Here is a 16791-nt window from a genome sequence, read left to right as displayed (position 1 = left end):
TGGCAGTCTACAGGAAGAGTTTTTGTCTCATTTTACTGTGAAAACTGACGGAATTGACATGCTGCACCTTTTTACATTGTGAATCCCAGGGTGCATGTTGGAGGAGAATAACAAAAAGAAAAGCAACATGCTAATTTTAACGGAATATTCACTGAGTTAACAAGAAAAGGCAAAAACAAATCTCAGCAAAAAGCCTCTGCTTGTGGAGGAGGGTGTGTTTCTGCACAGTGAAGGGGGGCGCGTGTGTGAAATTAAAAGCTAAAAATAGCACTTTGTCTCCTTAGTTTCATCTTGCCAGCTTTTCCTGTGTATCTGGGATTAGGGAGGCAGAATGGATTTTCTCACTGGCGTCAGACAGAGTCAGAGATTATGCTCAGCATGTGGGATTGTTGCGTGTGTGTGTCTGGGGTACGCCCGCTTTGAGTTGTGTGTCTGCCTGTGCGAGCTGGTGCCTTTGTGTGCGTGTGTGTATGCAGGTATTGTTTCCCAGATTTCCCCTGAGCCTCTGGGGGTACACTCGCAGTATTTCAGAAATTGCTGGATGACTCAACCGTAGGGGGTTTGGAAGATGAGAGGGAGGGGGTTCTGTGACAGCCCTTTGAACACAACCCCCCCCGAGCCCCCCTCCTGCGAGAGAGTTGGAACGTCACAAGTGGGGGGCAGGAAGGGGGGCAGCTTCTCCTTTTAAAAATTTAGGGCACCATTCATAAAACATGATGGCTTCTGTTGAGGAAGGCACAAACAAACCCAGACCTACTGTTTTAAAAAAAACTAATAAAAAAGGGCCCAGTTTTTTTCTGTTTGAATTAAAATCCTAATTTTCAGGCACTCAAGCCAGGCAGTTCTTTATTCTGTGAAGACTGATGTCCAGACGAGTGCGATATGGAATAGTGATAATATTAACTCTCGTAATCTCTTTTTAATTTAAGCTGAACTGTTCCTGATCCTGCTTCATCAGATACTTGCACGCATGGATTCTTTCCTCCTTTCTCTTCCTCCACTCCTGTCTTGTTCCATGAGGAGGTTGAAGTTCACGTTGACTGCGCGGTTTCATAAGCCTTGTGATGACATCAAAGATGGTATGCTGCTGTACTATTCGTGCATTGATAAATAAACCTTGATTGATTGATAGTTCCTACCCAGAACGCAATATTTGATGAAAAGCAGAACAGCGGTATCTGTTATACAGAAACTGCCTTCATGCTCTTTGTGATGGCACTATCTGGTCCCCCTCCGCCTGGGTTTTACTGCCTGCTTCTGTAACTGCGTGGCACTGCTGGGCTGGTGGTGGAGCAGCTGTAGTAAGACCTGCCTGCCATACAGGACTTCATTATAACTCACATCCTGATCAATAACAGACAGATTCCCTCATCAGTCTTTGGATGCTCACCACAGAGTACCAGAGAGTGATTTTTCTAATTCAGGAATGCACCATTAAAGACAGCTGACTCACACATGAATGTAAGGGCAGTGGTAGCTGTTATGAGATATTCAGGGTATTCGAAATGGAGGAGTCAGATACGTGCATTTCATTGATTTTTTTTTTCTGGAGAGCGTCTAGTGCCTTTCAGAAGTGTTTTTGTTGTTGTCGTATTTATGAATGAATTCGGTGAGTGGAGTACCACAGGCCAGTGACGCAGCAGGGAGCAGACAGATCACATGGCCTCTGGGTGCTGTGGCACACCCCCATGTCTGCGTGGCTCAGGGGAGCCTGGGAGTGCTACGGGTGAGCGCTTCCTCTGCTGTCTTCTCAAGGTGCCTGCAGCCTGTGTCTGCGCCTTTCGGCGGAGCTTGTTTGCTGCAGGATGGTTTGCTGCCACGTGGAACAAACATCGAGGCTCGATAGCCCTCTCCCTGCAGAACCTCCATGGCCTGACGTGTTGCATGGGCTGGCAGTGTCTGTTCTTTCTTCTCCTGCAGCTGACGTTCATCAACATCAGATGATAGTTCATCATTTTGTCTTTGTTCTTTTTACTTTTATCCTGGCAGTTCAGGAGCAGTAGTGTTCTGGTCGGTGTGGTGGCAGTAAGGAGCTGTTTCGCCCCTCCTCTTGCCCTGGTGTTGCATATGACAGGTACCCATGTGAGGGGCAAAGGAGACGTTGTTCCACCCTTTAAACCACAAAATTGCAATTTCAAGGATGCTAAATCTCTGAAATTATTTGTATGTCATTTTTTCAGAAGTAAGAATGCTATTGCAGGCTGTTTTAAGTTAGCCAAGGGGTCAAAACAATATTAGAATGTTTGTTTTTCTGCTTCATGGGTACAGTTGCAGTCTTCAGCATGTGATGTAACAAGAGCGGTGTGGCCTGTTGTTCTTTATGGAGGGCTTGATAAAACACAGGGCTCATAAAGCACACTTCCTGATAGCATCTGCAGTGACTGCCGCTCTGAGGACTCCGATAAGGGAGATGGATGAGTTACAATCTGTGCTGGAATCTCAGAAGCATGCGGGGATAGTTGGGGAGATGGGAGTTAAGCCAGCCCAGGGATGAAATTAATGAGAATTTTGGGGAGGGCGGTCCTTGCAGTTAAAACGGGGAAGATGGGAGTGAAGCTGGTCCAGGGAATGAATTAATGAGAGTGCAGGCGAGGGCAGCCTTTGCAGTTAAAAGAGGTCTTTGTTGTTAAATGCCAGATCTGGGATGAGGTCAGTGACTCGACGCATGCAGGGCCTGAGAAGCTGATGCAGGCTGTTTAACCCCAGAGGGGTCCACAGAGCAGTTCCCCACATCTGCGGCGATCCTGGTGGAAATGATCTGGCAGGCGACAGGATGTTGTTAGCACGTGTCCTGTCAGGTATTAGACCCTTCCCAATGAAAAGAAAGGAAACCTGTTTTTGTCGTTGTGGTAAAAGACTTGTGAAGGGGTGTCTTATTGGGGTGCACAGACATTGCTGAGTGGTCATTTTGTTTTCCTGCTTCATTTGCTTGCTTAGATAAAGTAATTTAGAAACAAATTAAAATACAGGCAGCCTCTATAGCTATCTGACCTTTTTGAACAGCTGCATCGAGAAAGCTGCACTGTGGCGCAATGACATTTATTATACATGCAGATGGGACCAAGAAGAGAACATTCCTATGGATAATGACATTACAGACACAGGGTGCTATATTGGCAGGTGTAGTGACAAGTGATATTAATTTCCTGTGATATGCACAGTGGTAGTCTGTGCTAATGTGTTCCTCGTTGTCCCCTTTATATAGTTAACATATACTTTTCATTGTTCTGTAGCACCTTACTTACTGCAAGGCTAACCAAACTTTCCAGGTTTCAGCATCTGTATTTCTATAAGTGGTGCTACATCTGTGTACTGCAGGCTAGAAACAACTGTAAACCCATTTTTGTTGGATTCAGGCAGCTGTAAGACATCAATAAAATGTTTTCAACACCCACACTGAAATGATTTTTGAAGAGATGTGGTGTATTCAGCATTGATTTGTTACCATTTAAAAATAAAGCAATTAACAACTTACAGGTGAAATGATATTTCACTAGACCATCTACAGTATTGTTAAAAGCAAGAATCCTTTAGATTTTTTTTTATTTTCTCTGGGGCTTCAACTGATAGGTATTAAGATTTCTTTTTTTTATGTAATGTGATGCAGGCACTTCAGATCAGGTTGTTCCCAGTTGCAGTTTGTGAGGTCCAGACAGTGTTGTCTCATACCTAATGGGCATTGTGCAGAGGAGAAAGAGGACCTTACATCCCTCCACTCATGGCCAGTACAGAGAGAACAGTCCCCTTCACCCTGAGGATAAACCCATGGGTGACATTCTGCAGCAGTCAATCAAACTCAGCCAGTTGCAACTGTGAAAACCCAATACAGGGGAGCATGCAAACTCCACACAAACAGGCACCCAAGTTGAAAATTGAACTCATGGCCTTGGAGCTGTAAATGGCAGTGCTATATGTTTCAAATCTGTGCTGTCCTGCGAGCTGCAGTTATGGAGTATGGTACATGTGATATCTAGGAAGCATTGCCTGATGGATCACTATTCTTACTCTTGGGGTGGACATTCTTGCATGACGTCTGATGAAGCACAATGATCAAAAACAGCCTTTTCTTTGGTGTAGTAAATAATGCACAGTTTGCGCAGCTGAGATGCATATGCAATAAAAATCACATACATCTTTCAAGAACAGATATGCCAAAATAATGAGACTTCATGACTTATTCATACCTCTTACAGTATATAGCTTCATTCCCTGCTGATGGTTTGTGTATAAAAACACGAGTTAAAGGGGCTCCTTAGATCTTTAAACAGTAATTATTAGGAAGGTAAAGCCAGTCTGAACATTTTGCAGCAGATTCCTGTGGTACTGTTCTTTTCCGCTGGCCTGCTTGATACAAACAGCAGCTCCTCCCTAGCGCATATCCCGTGCTCTGGATGTGTAGGTTGTTTAGCAGTTCCCTCCAATGTGTTTTTTTTCCTTTAATTTTATTTTGTCAACACTTAGCAGGACAGAGAGAGAAATTAATTTCATGCCTGGGCTGGCAAAACTCGGTTTCCCCTCCTGGAAAATTTAATTGGACTGTTTTCTGATGAGCACAAATGAATAAGTACATTAAATAATAATTGTAAATGCATTTCTTCGACTGGCTGATTGCGGGGAGAGACCGCACTTCGCCGTGTTTCTCTGTAGTCAACTGCTGTTCTGTCTCTTTTGCAAGAAAGGTGGAGATGGTGCCTCCGATCGCGAGTGTAGTGATTTTCACAGCCACCTTCTTGGAGGTGGTTGTAGGAGTGTAACAGCATGTTAGAGCTGCAGGTAATGTGGACGAAATCTGAGTCTACAATTCTATCTCACTCTGACTTGGGTAGCCGGCAAAGTGAAATAAATCAATGCCTTCACCAAACGTTTAAATTGAAATTGTTTCATTGGTGGGAAGCCTTCAGAAATAATCAATGGCATTTTATGTTGCTCTTGTCTGCTTTTATTGGTTGTGTAGTTGTTAGTTGTGCTTTGGCTGTTTAAGTTGGATGTTTTCCTTATATTATTGAACAGAAAGCTTCCAATGTGTCACAGTCTCATCCCAGTAGAACCGGCAGGGTGGGTCAAGGCTGGACTTTGGAAAGAATCCTATGAATTTGTGTCAGGATTTGTACAGCAAGCAAGTTAAAAAGCAGCCTGGTCACCTGTCTGCAGTGCAGGCATCTTCCTCACACACACCTTTGCTTCAGATGTTCTTGGTTATTTCTGATGAAATGCCAAAGTGGTTTTAAGTGGAACAAATATTTTCCTTTGACCACATAATTTGTGGAACCTGAGAAGTGCCATACGCGGCAATCTGTACAAATTAAAGCACCTGCTGCTTAATTCAGGCAATAAAGCAGCTCCAGTCCGTCTTATTTAACACATAAAGCCCAGTGCAGATACTTGAAAAACCAGGCCAGGTTTCATTTAAAATTTGCTTCAGCTTTGTGATGTGATTCAGCCCAATTTGATGTGCAGGGTTAACCAGTTGAGTGAGCTGTTTAGTTTCTTTTAGTACAGAGCAATTGGGACAAGTGAAGCAAATTATTGAACAGATTGGGATGGTGGATTTCTGTAGCTGTTGTGCAGTGTCCAACACTGACTAGAGCCCCTGTGCTACTGGACAAGAAATTTCAGAACTTGGAGAGCTTGCTTCTTTCACAGCTGATAGTTTGTGGAAGCTTGAAAAGCGAACTATGACAATTCTTTTTAAAAATAGACTCATAACAGGGTTGGCAAGATGGCACCGTGCTTTACAACACTGCCTTGCAACACTGGGGCCCTGGGTTCAAATCCTGGTGTGCATTCCCTGTGGAGCTTGCATGTTTTACTTTTTGGCATGGGAGTGGTGTCCAAGCACCTTATCCAGTTCAGGGTCGTGGGGAGCCAGAGCCTATCTTAGCAAGCAACTGGCACAAGGCAGGGTACACCCTGGATGGGACGTCAGCCCATCGCAAGGCAGCAACTCACCCACACCCACACCCACACCCACACACACACGCCCACACCCACACCCACACACACACACCCACACACCCACACCCACACCCACACCCACACCCACACACACACTCACACCCACACACACACACCCACCCCCACGCCCACACCCACACCCACACCCACACACCCACCCCCACACCCACACCCACACCCACACCCACACCAGGGCCAGTTAACCTACACCTAACTTTTTATATACATGTATATTACTGATGTGCTTCCGTTTTCTGGGCCTCTGTGGCTGCTTGCTCCGCCTGTGTCTGGGGGGAGGCGCTGTCTTCACCAGCGCCGTGTGTGACGGCTGTGTGGCGCAGATGCGCTCAACGGAGAAACGACTGAATCAGATCGAGTGTCCCCCCCGCCACCTTGACCAAAGTGGAGCTGTTTCCTCTTCATGTCCAGGGCTGACATTTTCACTCGCTTTCATCCTGGCCTGTATCTTTCAAGATCTAAAAAAGATTGTGACGCTGTCAGAAATGAAACTGTCCAGAATCCTCCTGTCAAGTTGAGCTTTTCTATTTTTCAGTTAAAAAATAGAGGGAGAAAAAAACAGTGTGTGAGTGTGTGTGAGAGAGAGATTGCATATTCAGTATGTGCGTAAGAAAGGCTTCTCATGTGATGATAATCATTTTATACAGCACTTTTCATGGCATATAATTTCAAAGCAGTGTACGATAAAACAAACAATATAAAGAGAAACATACTGTATATACACATTAACACAGCGAGTGGAACTAGAGCTAGAGAAGGGTGGCACTGATTAGCATTGCGGCCTCGCAGCACTGGGGCCCTGGGTTCAATTCCAGACCTGGGGTGCTGTCTGTGTGGAGTTTGTATGTTCTTTCTGTGTTCATGTGGGTTTCCTCTGGGTGTGCCAGTTTCCACCACAGGCCAAAGACATGCTTTGACTGTCTGATGGTTTGAGTGTGTGTGTGTCCTGGCGTCCTGTCCAGGGCGTACCCTGCCTTATTTCTGTCGCTTGCTGGGATCGGCTCTGGCTCCTCCATGACCCCTAATTGAATGAAATGGTTAGAAAGTGGATGGATGTAAAAGCTTTAGTATACAAGTGCTTTATATGACAGAATTTGAGTGTGTCCAGGTTTCACAGTCTCGGAGAAACAGAATGGAAGGCAGTCTCCCAAGCTCTTCAAGACTTGTTTTGGGAATTGAAGAATTCAAGGAGCTAATCCTTCTGTGTGCTCCTGCTTGTCTGCACCCCCATGTTCTGTCTATGAGCCAGTCTGAACTTGCTGGGAATGACAAGAAAGTGACTTTGGGTATCATGTACTTTGGTCTTGGGGAGAAGTGTCTGAGTAGCCACTGTAGTCTGTTCCTGTCTCTGTCTCTAAAACCCTATGTGGCTGTTCTTTATTTACTGGATGTATTATTTTAAAGGTGTGCAATATTTCAGTACTAGCAAGGTTTTATCATTATACTGTATGTCATTATATGTCTTCCTGTATATTTAGATCCACCACACTTCTGACTTGTTTGATATAAAAATGTTAGCTATCCAACTGCCTCCATTTAATTTGCATCTGTATTAGACTCGTAAAGTAATCCAGCATTAAGATATGCAGCTTCGTTGACTCCATTCTGAGCTAAATATGCAACAACACAGCGCATTCCACCTTAATCATTGTGCTGTTTCATTATCATCGACAGGCAATTCATTCTTCATGCAGGTTTCCTAATGAAAGCATCATACCGCCACTGGAATATATAGCTGCTGCTGGAGTCAGACTTGTGTGTGAGATTATTACAGTGTGTGTGTTTTTCTGTGGGCTCAGTCAACCTCTCACGCTGAGAGTCTTCAAGTTCTGACTGTGAGGGAATAGAAAGAAATGTGTGCCACTCTGAGAGCTCCTGGAGTGTATTTATAGATTGCACCTTCCAAGAAATTGAACATGGGTAAATCTTGACATAAAAATGTCCGCCTAGAGAAGTTTCTTTTACATGGCTACTTGGTTGTCTAACATGCTAACCATTCACAGCTCACAGGCTGCATGCTTCAGAGAATGTTTACATTTGGAAAACCTACACTTGTGCGTTTCTTTTTGAACTTCTGTCAGTGGTATTCCACTGCTGCCTGTTGTTTTGCTTGATTAGGCCCTGAGCCCTGTTCACCCAGATCCCTGCGGTGTGTGGACCGCAGTGTCCGGAGAGGTGTCTGTCCAGTCAGGTGACGTTTGACAAAATCCTATCTCGATTGATGCCTTCAAGGAAAAAAAACATTGGAGAACTGCTTCGGAGAGTAGAGAGCCCTGTGGGCATCTCTCAGATATCTTCTGCTTTAATCTGATTTATGTGTGCAAGTGTCTATTGGTGCATTTCTTTGTGTCTCTATGTATGATTTGTGTAGTAATCTGTGTGTGATGTGTACCTTTGTGTCTGAGTGTTTGTACAGTGTATTTGCCTGTGTGTGTCTGTATTTTTTTTATGAATCTGTGTACAGTATAAGTGTCTGTGTGTGAGAGTGTGTGTACTGTATGTCTTTGCCTGTGTATTCATCTGTGCGTGTCCGTGGTTCAGTGAGTGTACTGTAAATGTGTCTGTGTCTACATGAGCAGGTCTGCAAGCTCACTCCCACCCAAGTCTCTTCTGAAGGACCTGCCATCATGAAGAGAAAAAGATGTCTCCCTTCATTAGACAGGAAAGCCTTGACAGGCAAGGAAAGCACGGCACGTTCAATCCAGCATTTACAGAAAACCTAATTCGTCCTGCATTTGTATAGAACTGCTCTTCCACAGGCTCTCCTTTTCAAAAGCAGAGATGTACCCATAATGGAAACAGCAAGGGGAGGAGACCTGAACTGCACTGAGCTACTGCAGTGATCAGCGTCTGGGAAGAGGGTTGTGATCATGTCTAAAGTAGGTTTGTGTCTAATGAATCAAATTGTTACGCTACACCAATGCCTGTGAAAAACATCAAGTGGCTGAATGCTGATTAAAGGCACAGTTTAAACAGCAGGTACTGTCAGAAATCCCTCTTCTTGTTTTTGGCTCGAAGTTCTGCAAGTCAGCAACACACACTTCTTATGTATCTATTTGCGATGGCCTCAGGCAGCAGTGCTTTTGTTATTTTTACAGAAAGCTGCAGATGCTATTTCAGGGTAGGTGAAACCTGGACTAATTTGCTGGATTTGTCCTCAATCTCCTTACCTAGTCAGAGCTCTTGCGGAGCCTTTGTGCCAGGTGCAATATTTCAGGAAAATCAGGATCTTCTCTTGCCAGGGACACTTAGACGAGAATGGCTAGAAGTGAGCACACATTTTTAGGAATGGAGAGGTATAGTCCTTGATTAAACTGGCAACTGTTTCCCAGTAAATTGAAGGATCTGGCTGACTGGTGAAACAGATATGTAGACTCTGGTCTTGTTGTGCTTTTGGCTATATGCTGTTCTCTTTTGTGACAAACATCATTGATTTGTTTCTCACACAATCCCTTGCACTGCGGTTTGAAAGTACTGCATGGTAAACTCCTGCTGAACCGGCGCTTTGAGTTTTCTTACGCTCAAAGTTGTATTGTTAGCAAACCTCTGTGTGTGTTATTTGTACTTCTCTCATTATTAAATCACAAATGATAAAAATCATTCAATAAAAAGATGTAATCACTCTGAAGGCTTTTGCTAATTAGATTTTTAAAACATGGGAGGTTACTGTACAGTACAATTACTGCATTTGCAAAGGCATGCACTTATTTTAATAAACATGCGTTGAGATCTGGTGACTGGACTGGCCAGAGACGATGACTATCTGTCGTCCTTCAACCAAGCCCAGCCTTCTGGCTGCAGTCTGTGCATTCGATGGGGTTCATTCCTAATATTTTGAATGCACATTATTTGTTTTGGAGACATTTTTCTCTTCATTTTAAGTTAGGACTGACAAGAAACAGTGCACTGGCGCACTATGGCTGCCGTCGCATCATCCAGGTGGGGCTGGACATTGGTAGTGGTGGAGGGGATCCCCATTACCTATAAAGCACTTTCAGTGGAGTGTCCAGAAAAGCGCTATATAAGTGTAAGCAATTATTATTGTTAATTAATTTCTCCCCGTAATGCTGAAAGATGGGCTGTTGTTTCCCTCACTTGCCTGCTCCGACTAAGAGACCCGCACATACTGTATTCTTTTCCAAAGATCTGATTGAAATATTACCCGTTCAGTGGTGATAATATTACTGAACACTTTCTGTTCCTGTTGGATGAGTGATGGCTTGATACAAGGTGTTCCTGATGCTCTGATAAGAAATGTGTGCCTTTGAGTTTGTTCAGTGAATCACTGTTTCAGTTTACTTTTTAAAAAAAGTTTAGAATCTGAAAAGAAAACAAGGCAGACACAGTGTCTTCTGTGAAGTGTTCAGTGCTCAGTGCTCAGTGGGGTGTGTTTTATCATGTGGGTCCTGGTACCTTGCAGGGGCTGTTTCTGCAGTAGACAATCATGATAACGGTGGTGACTGAACTCCACAAGTGTGATTTGCTACCTGCCCTATAGTTTGAGCTGAATTCTCCTTTGTACATGTATGTTTTTATGGAATATTCCTGCTAGAAAAATAAACTAGTTTTGCAGCAGAGGAATGTGGAAAAAAATATCCTCACCAGTTACGCAATGTTGAATGGTTCACTAACCAGCCTACTCATAATAAAGCTATGACACAGCACAAAGCCCAGAGAACGGTAGGAAAAAGAGCACTTGTACTTGCTAGCAGCTCAGTCTTGTGCGATGTGCCAGGATGGACATGTTCTTGAGGTACTCGATGTAAATAATGTGTTCTGTAACCTATATAGTGGATGGTGAAAGCATACCTGCATTGTCAGTGATCCTGGTGGGTCGGTTTCAGGGTTGACTGAATAGGGACTGACAGTTAGTATTCAGATTGATATGAGCTCCAGAGTGGCTTAACGGCACTCGCTCAGACCTCAGGCTGAGCTCTGTAACACTGCCATTCCTGGTTTCAGCCTGAGCTGTAGTTTCAAGCAGCAGTGCTTGAGCGGACTGCAGCAGGGGCTGGGAGGGTTGACATCCTGCGCAGCTGTTATATACAGTATTGGAACTTTCTGGGCACCTCAGAGCTTGGCATCCTGTCAGTTAAGTGTTGAGTCAGGGGATTTCTGCTGTGTTCAGTACTAACTCTCCAGTAGAGCACTGTGCGCCTGGAGTGTTAACATAACAGTTGACACTTTCAGATTGGAAAAGGAAATAATTGGGGGATTGGTGTTTTATAAACAAAAGGTGAATAATGCTTGTTAACTTAATAGCAGCAGAAATGGTGTGGAGGGGGAGGGGAGCAGCGATAATGGGACTTGTTGCAGGGTTAGGCTCCATGTCGCAAGCCAGGCTCGAGGCACTAGCCTGCTGTTACCAGGTTTCCCCAGGAGGTGGCGCACTGTTGGCTCGGCCCCACGTGGGGAAGAGCTGAGATGACTCGCCAGGGCTCAGTGCTCTCCCAGTGAAACAACGGATCCGGCACCTTCCTAGAAGCCACAGCTGCACAGCGATGCGAGAGAGTGACAACCCCGCCCTCCAGGTTAATTGCCAATTCAAAATGGGGTGAAGAATTTGCTTAGAATTTGATAGAATTGCTCTGCGGAAAAAAATTCACCCTTTTCAGTTTATTTGCCTTCCTTTATATCCCTTACATGTTTGTAAGCAGGGGAAACGTGTGAACTTCTTTGTTTTCATGGATGGGCAGTTTTATTTTTGTATTCTTGATCATTCCTTCAGGGATCTTTTATATGGGATTTCTTGCCGGAATCAGCCATCCTAAAACTCTCCCCTTTCTGTCTTTATGAGGAGGAACACAGCAGGATGTGAATGCATCTGCTTTTATTGCCAATTAATAAAATCTTGGGGATGTATTACAGAAGAAATTAAAAATCCAATTAGAAAGATTATTACAACATCTGTTCATAATTTTCCATAACCTTGAGGTTTATTATAAATGAAATAATCATGCTGATAATAAAGTACCGTGATGTCATATGAGAGGGTATTCTTAACGGCATGCCACTGTGTTTATTTAATAGTCACACAAGATATAGGCTGTAGTTTTAATTCAAGCTTCTTAGCACTGCACTCTTTGTTCAAAATAAGGTAATGTCTTTGCAGCCGGATGTTGCAGATAAAACGTGAGAGAATTACAGTACATCACAGCTGAAGATGTACAGTACCAGGGCTTGTTTATTTTTAAACATGATTTCATGCCATTTACCGCTTATTCTCGTGGGATAGGGGGTAGGATTTAATTGTTTCACCAGCTATGCTAACAGCGATGAAGCACAAATGTTGTTTTTTATTGGCTTGGCCTTGGAGTAATTTTGAAAAGCATTTCTAAACAAATTTTGAAACGTGGTTTTGGGTTACATCAGAGTAAAAAGTGGATGATATTAGAATTAAAGGCATACTGACTAAAGAGGCTGTAATTACTTTTCTAAGCAGACAGTTGGTACAGGTAACCTTTGTGTCAAGGGGGAGTAAATAATATTTTCATGGACCATTGCACCATGGTTGGGTTGGTCTGGAGAGTTTGTGGCACACATTTGTGGCACCAATGAGTATGGTCGTTATACTCATCTTAATTGCTTTGGATTGATTTCATGTTCAAAACGATACAGTAGTTATCATTAGGCGAATGTATCTTTAAGTCTTCATTTTGGCAGAAGTGAAAAAGACCCCGCCCCCCCCTCTCAAGAGAGATAGCGTTGACCCTGTTGGGGATGAGGGTCAGAGGTGAAAGGTGACTTTGTGTAAGGAGGATTCCCACTGGACTGAGTGAGCCAGGCGTCTCTTGGCCTTTGGTGCAACACTGTCCCCTGTGAGGCTCTGTGTCAGAAGATGACTGGCTGTGATGGTTGAGCTTGTTGAAATGGGACTCTGGATCCAGGAGGACTGTTATCCCTCTCTGAAAACCTCTCACTGTTGTTCTTCCATGAATCTTTGTTGTCCTGTCATATCCTGTCAGCTCTCCTTGTCCCTTGTTCTGTAGGGAATGGGGATTGGGATTTCCTCTTCCGTTTTCTTGGTCTAGTGGATCCACAGGAAATCCCTGGAATCACCTCATTTTAAACCTGCTATGCGTGTTCACTAAACAGGCCACTTTACTTGATTCGCATAATAGGGGACAAAAGTCAAGTGTATCAGACAATTTAGCTTGCTGTGAACATTATTCTCTTGTCTGTACACAGAAGGTGAGGAGAAAAAGAAGACACGACCTAACAACATGATCAGCTTTTTTAATACTAACTGTGCAAAGGCTTTAAAATGTTTTCTTGCATATGCCTTTTGAAGCACTGAAGCTCTTGACATCATCTGATTCTTTCATCACAATCATACCTTGTTCTTCAAACAAGAGAGAGTGGGAGCCCTGAGGGAGAGCAGACCTGGAATCTGGAATGTGTTGAAACAGGTAGATGGGCATCCGGATACCCGAGGAAGCACAGTTATCAGATGGCAGATCTGTTCACCCATTTACATACTGCACCTTCAGTCAGCATTTTTGTCAAAGAGTCTGATCAGGCTTGTAGTGGTGATTTAGCATAATCTCAGAAACGGGCAAGTGTCCATAACTTCAGACACTCAGGTGGCTGCCCTGGACAGTGTTGGTAGTGACTGTTAGGAAGACTGTGATGATGAATTGTTGCGACAAAGTGGGTTTCCTTTCATTACCATCATGGTTGATGGCAAATTTGTAAGTACTGCAGTGAGAGTTGTGTAAATTTACTTCATCTGAGGAGAGAGAAAGAAAAGAAAGGCTTTTTGGCTTGGAATTAACCTCAGCTTGTTTTTTTTTGCAGCCTCCACACGATTGTTGGTTTTATTTTAATTGTTATATAAAATAACTCTTTAAAAAAATAGCCTTTCATTCGGGACAGGGCAGAGCTCACACGCTGAACGCCCGCGTGAACGCACAGCACCGCGCTGGAGGGTTCTGGAAGGAGGAGGTCCAGTCTGATATGGATCCACGTTCCCTTACTAGGTTAAAACGCAGCTAGTTTCACACTCGGAAAGACACAAGAGGAAGTGTATTGATGGTATTGCAGTTGCCATGGAGACGGCTGTGCCACAGGCGAGTGTGCTCTGGCTGGTCTTCCTTGCCGAGTGTGGTGGCCACCTGTAATTAACGCCTGTAAGTGTCAACAGGAGGAAACGGAAGAGAGCAGAGGGGGATTCGTGGGCAGAGTAATGAGCCGGCACTGGCTGCTACAGGAAAGTCCTCTGTCAACGATTCGGTTGACTGTCCCGGACCCCGCGCCTCCCGCAGTCAGGAGTGGGGCGCCCGGAGGAGCACGAGGCCTACTGGGCGAGAGCCCTGAGCTGCCACCGACTGAGACGAGTTCCCCCACGGCGGGGAGGAGGTGGGGGCCCCCTCGTCGTGCTCAATCACAGTCCTGATACCAAGACGGGGGGAGGCAGGGAGGGAGACAGGGGGAGATGGCAGTGCAGAGAGGGAGAAAGGGAGAGGCAAAGAAAAACACAGATTGTGTTTGTGCTGAAATGTGCGAAAATAAATATCAGCGTCTGCATTAGACCCTGCAGGACACCCGCTTTCGGCTGCCCCATTCAAAGCACTGCACTTGGTTAAAGTGGAACTCTGTAGCAACACTGTTTATTTTAGTACAGCAGGGGTCTGTGTGGCTCTGTAACATGCTGGTGTCTTTCGCCTTGTAGCACTGATTCTAAATTCATCCTTTTCTTTAAACAACTCCTCTGCAAAACCTGTGTGTGCGGCTTAACAGACATGTGGGAGTCAACTGGCAACAGTGTCAAGAAAGGCAGGTCTTTTTTATTTGGCTTTGCTTTAAACATTTGATTATTTACATCTCACAGTAAAGTGCATCAAAAATAAGATCATTATTAATTCTTTACAGCATGCCAGAGCAACCAGATATCTCGTATGATGAGTCTTAATCCTGGTAAGTGGGGTGCTTGTCTGTATGGAGGCCCCTGTTCTTGAAGTTTTAGTCTTTGTATGTTTTTTTTAATCCAGTGTCTTTTTCAACTGGAAGCAGATACTGTCTTTACATAGCTGTGAAACCTTTGGAAGGAGATTTCATTTCCTGTGTTAAATTCTGTGATTCTTGGTTTGGATTTTGTCAAAAAGACGCAGCCATACAGTATGATGTACAGTAGCAATAAAAAACAACCTGACCAGCAGCACAAACAAAGGTTTCACACGGATTCCAGCCTCTAAAGCCTGGAACGTGTACACAGAGCCTAAGCTGGACTGTTTCCCCTACAATTATGGCTTCTTGGGTTGAGAATATACGAACTGTGGGAATCTGTCCATGGTGGAAATGTGGGCCTAAACAATTACGTGGTTTATGAGCTCCTGGCGGGCGAGGAGTCTTTAATGAATTTGGTCCCAAGCGATAAGGTTGCAATTACTGTCTTTGCAGGCCGATTAAAATAAAGATTGGAAGGGGGTTTATTGTTGTGGATGGGAGAGCCTGGGACCCATTAATGATAAGGTCTGATAGGGTGTCGCAATGGAACGGCCTGCGTGTGTGAGGCATTTAAAGATTCCGAGGCGTTTAAAGGGCGGTTTCTGTACTGCAGAGGCTTTAATTAAAAAAAAGGCCATGGAAAGAATCCTGATGGAAAGATTTTTCCTGTGGGAAAGACGAGAGGAAGCGAATACATGGGAGGTAAGTGACGCACAGCGTACACGCTGGCTGACGGGGTGCGCGTCAGCACGTCTGTTTTGTGTTGCTGTGTGGTGAAGTGGACCTCCCTGTCAGAGCTGTGATTTGCCGAGTAATGTTGGCACTAGGTAATTCTCTTTTTTTAAAAACAGGGCTAAAAAGAAAGCTAGAATTAACCGTACGGTACCTGTATGTGTCAACAAATGTTTTTTTATTTTATTTTACTACAATGCTACAGCCAATCACTTTTTATTATAACTTCTTAAAGTTTTAAAAAATGAATAACTTGTTGGTCTTTATTTGGGGGGGGGGGTAATACACGTTGACAAACGGTAGTTAGCAGTTCCTTGTAGTTAATTGATCCTTGGATATCATCCTGTTGAGTATTGACTTTAACAACGAGGCTGGGGAGCCTGCATCTCCTGTTCTTCGTTTTGAATACGCTTCTAATTTAATTGCACTTATTTCTTCAGTAAAAAAACTTTTATTTAGTATAGTGCCCTTCACAACATGTGGCCAACATTTGTTGGACAGCTGACTATGTGGGCACAGAGGAGAGGAAAACAAAAACTCCCAGGGATGGAAAATACCCCTTTGGGGTACCCAGGCCCGATGATTGGCCCTTTCCAGGCAACAGGTCTGTGGGTCAGTAATTATAATAAATAATTATAATATACAGTCTCTGCAAATGCAATCGCGGTTTAAGGTGTATAATATTAAATAACACCCTCTGAGCTTGTGCAGCCCCATTATTAAAGATTATAGGCAAAGGAAACAGAAACTGAAGAAACAGGTCCTGAACCTCGATTTGAAGACTGAGATGGTTGGGGCAGTGCAACTGAGGCTCTGCTTCTGATGGTTGTTTTTATTTTGGAGGAAATGCTGCTACCCTGTGTATTTCGGAGAGACACTGGAGGGAAAAAATTTCCCTGTCTGTCTCCCTCAGATGTTTGCTTTCAGCTGTGTGTCCACAGGACCCAGCCCGGATCATAATACAGAGAGTAGCGTCCGGGATCTTGCGTCAGGGTGATGGGTGTGGAGCTGTGCTGGAACTGGACAACCCAGCGGTGCTTGTTTTAATATGGCAGCTGTCAGTAATGCAAGCGTGTGTTAGTTTATGGCTGGTGTCTGTTATTCCCCTTTCCGGAGTCGAACATTATACACAGCCAGCAT

At 44.2% G+C, this 16791-nt stretch overlaps 1 protein-coding gene across 14 annotated transcripts in view; it reads left to right on the top strand.

Moving 5' to 3' along the window:
• brsk2b (BR serine/threonine kinase 2b) overlaps window positions 1-16791 on the top strand; it is a 282427-nt gene that overhangs the window by 74437 nt on the left and 191199 nt on the right. For 4 of the 14 annotated variants that reach the window (XM_069181592.1, XM_069181593.1, XM_015338166.2 and 1 more), the window contains exon 2: window positions 930-1079. The exons of the other annotated variants lie outside the window; for them this stretch is intronic. In XM_069181592.1, coding sequence (XP_069037693.1) covers window positions 971-1079 — 109 coding nt within the window. In that variant the 5' untranslated portion in view covers window positions 930-970. The remainder of the gene's footprint in view (window positions 1-929; window positions 1080-16791) is intronic. 14 annotated transcript variants of the gene reach the window in all.

Source organism: Lepisosteus oculatus, chromosome 21, assembly GCF_040954835.1.
Source record: "Lepisosteus oculatus isolate fLepOcu1 chromosome 21, fLepOcu1.hap2, whole genome shotgun sequence".
NCBI lineage: Eukaryota > Metazoa > Chordata > Actinopteri > Semionotiformes > Lepisosteidae > Lepisosteus > Lepisosteus oculatus.
Note: the sequence above shows the minus strand (reverse complement) of the source record. Positions and strands in the feature narration are given on the sequence as shown.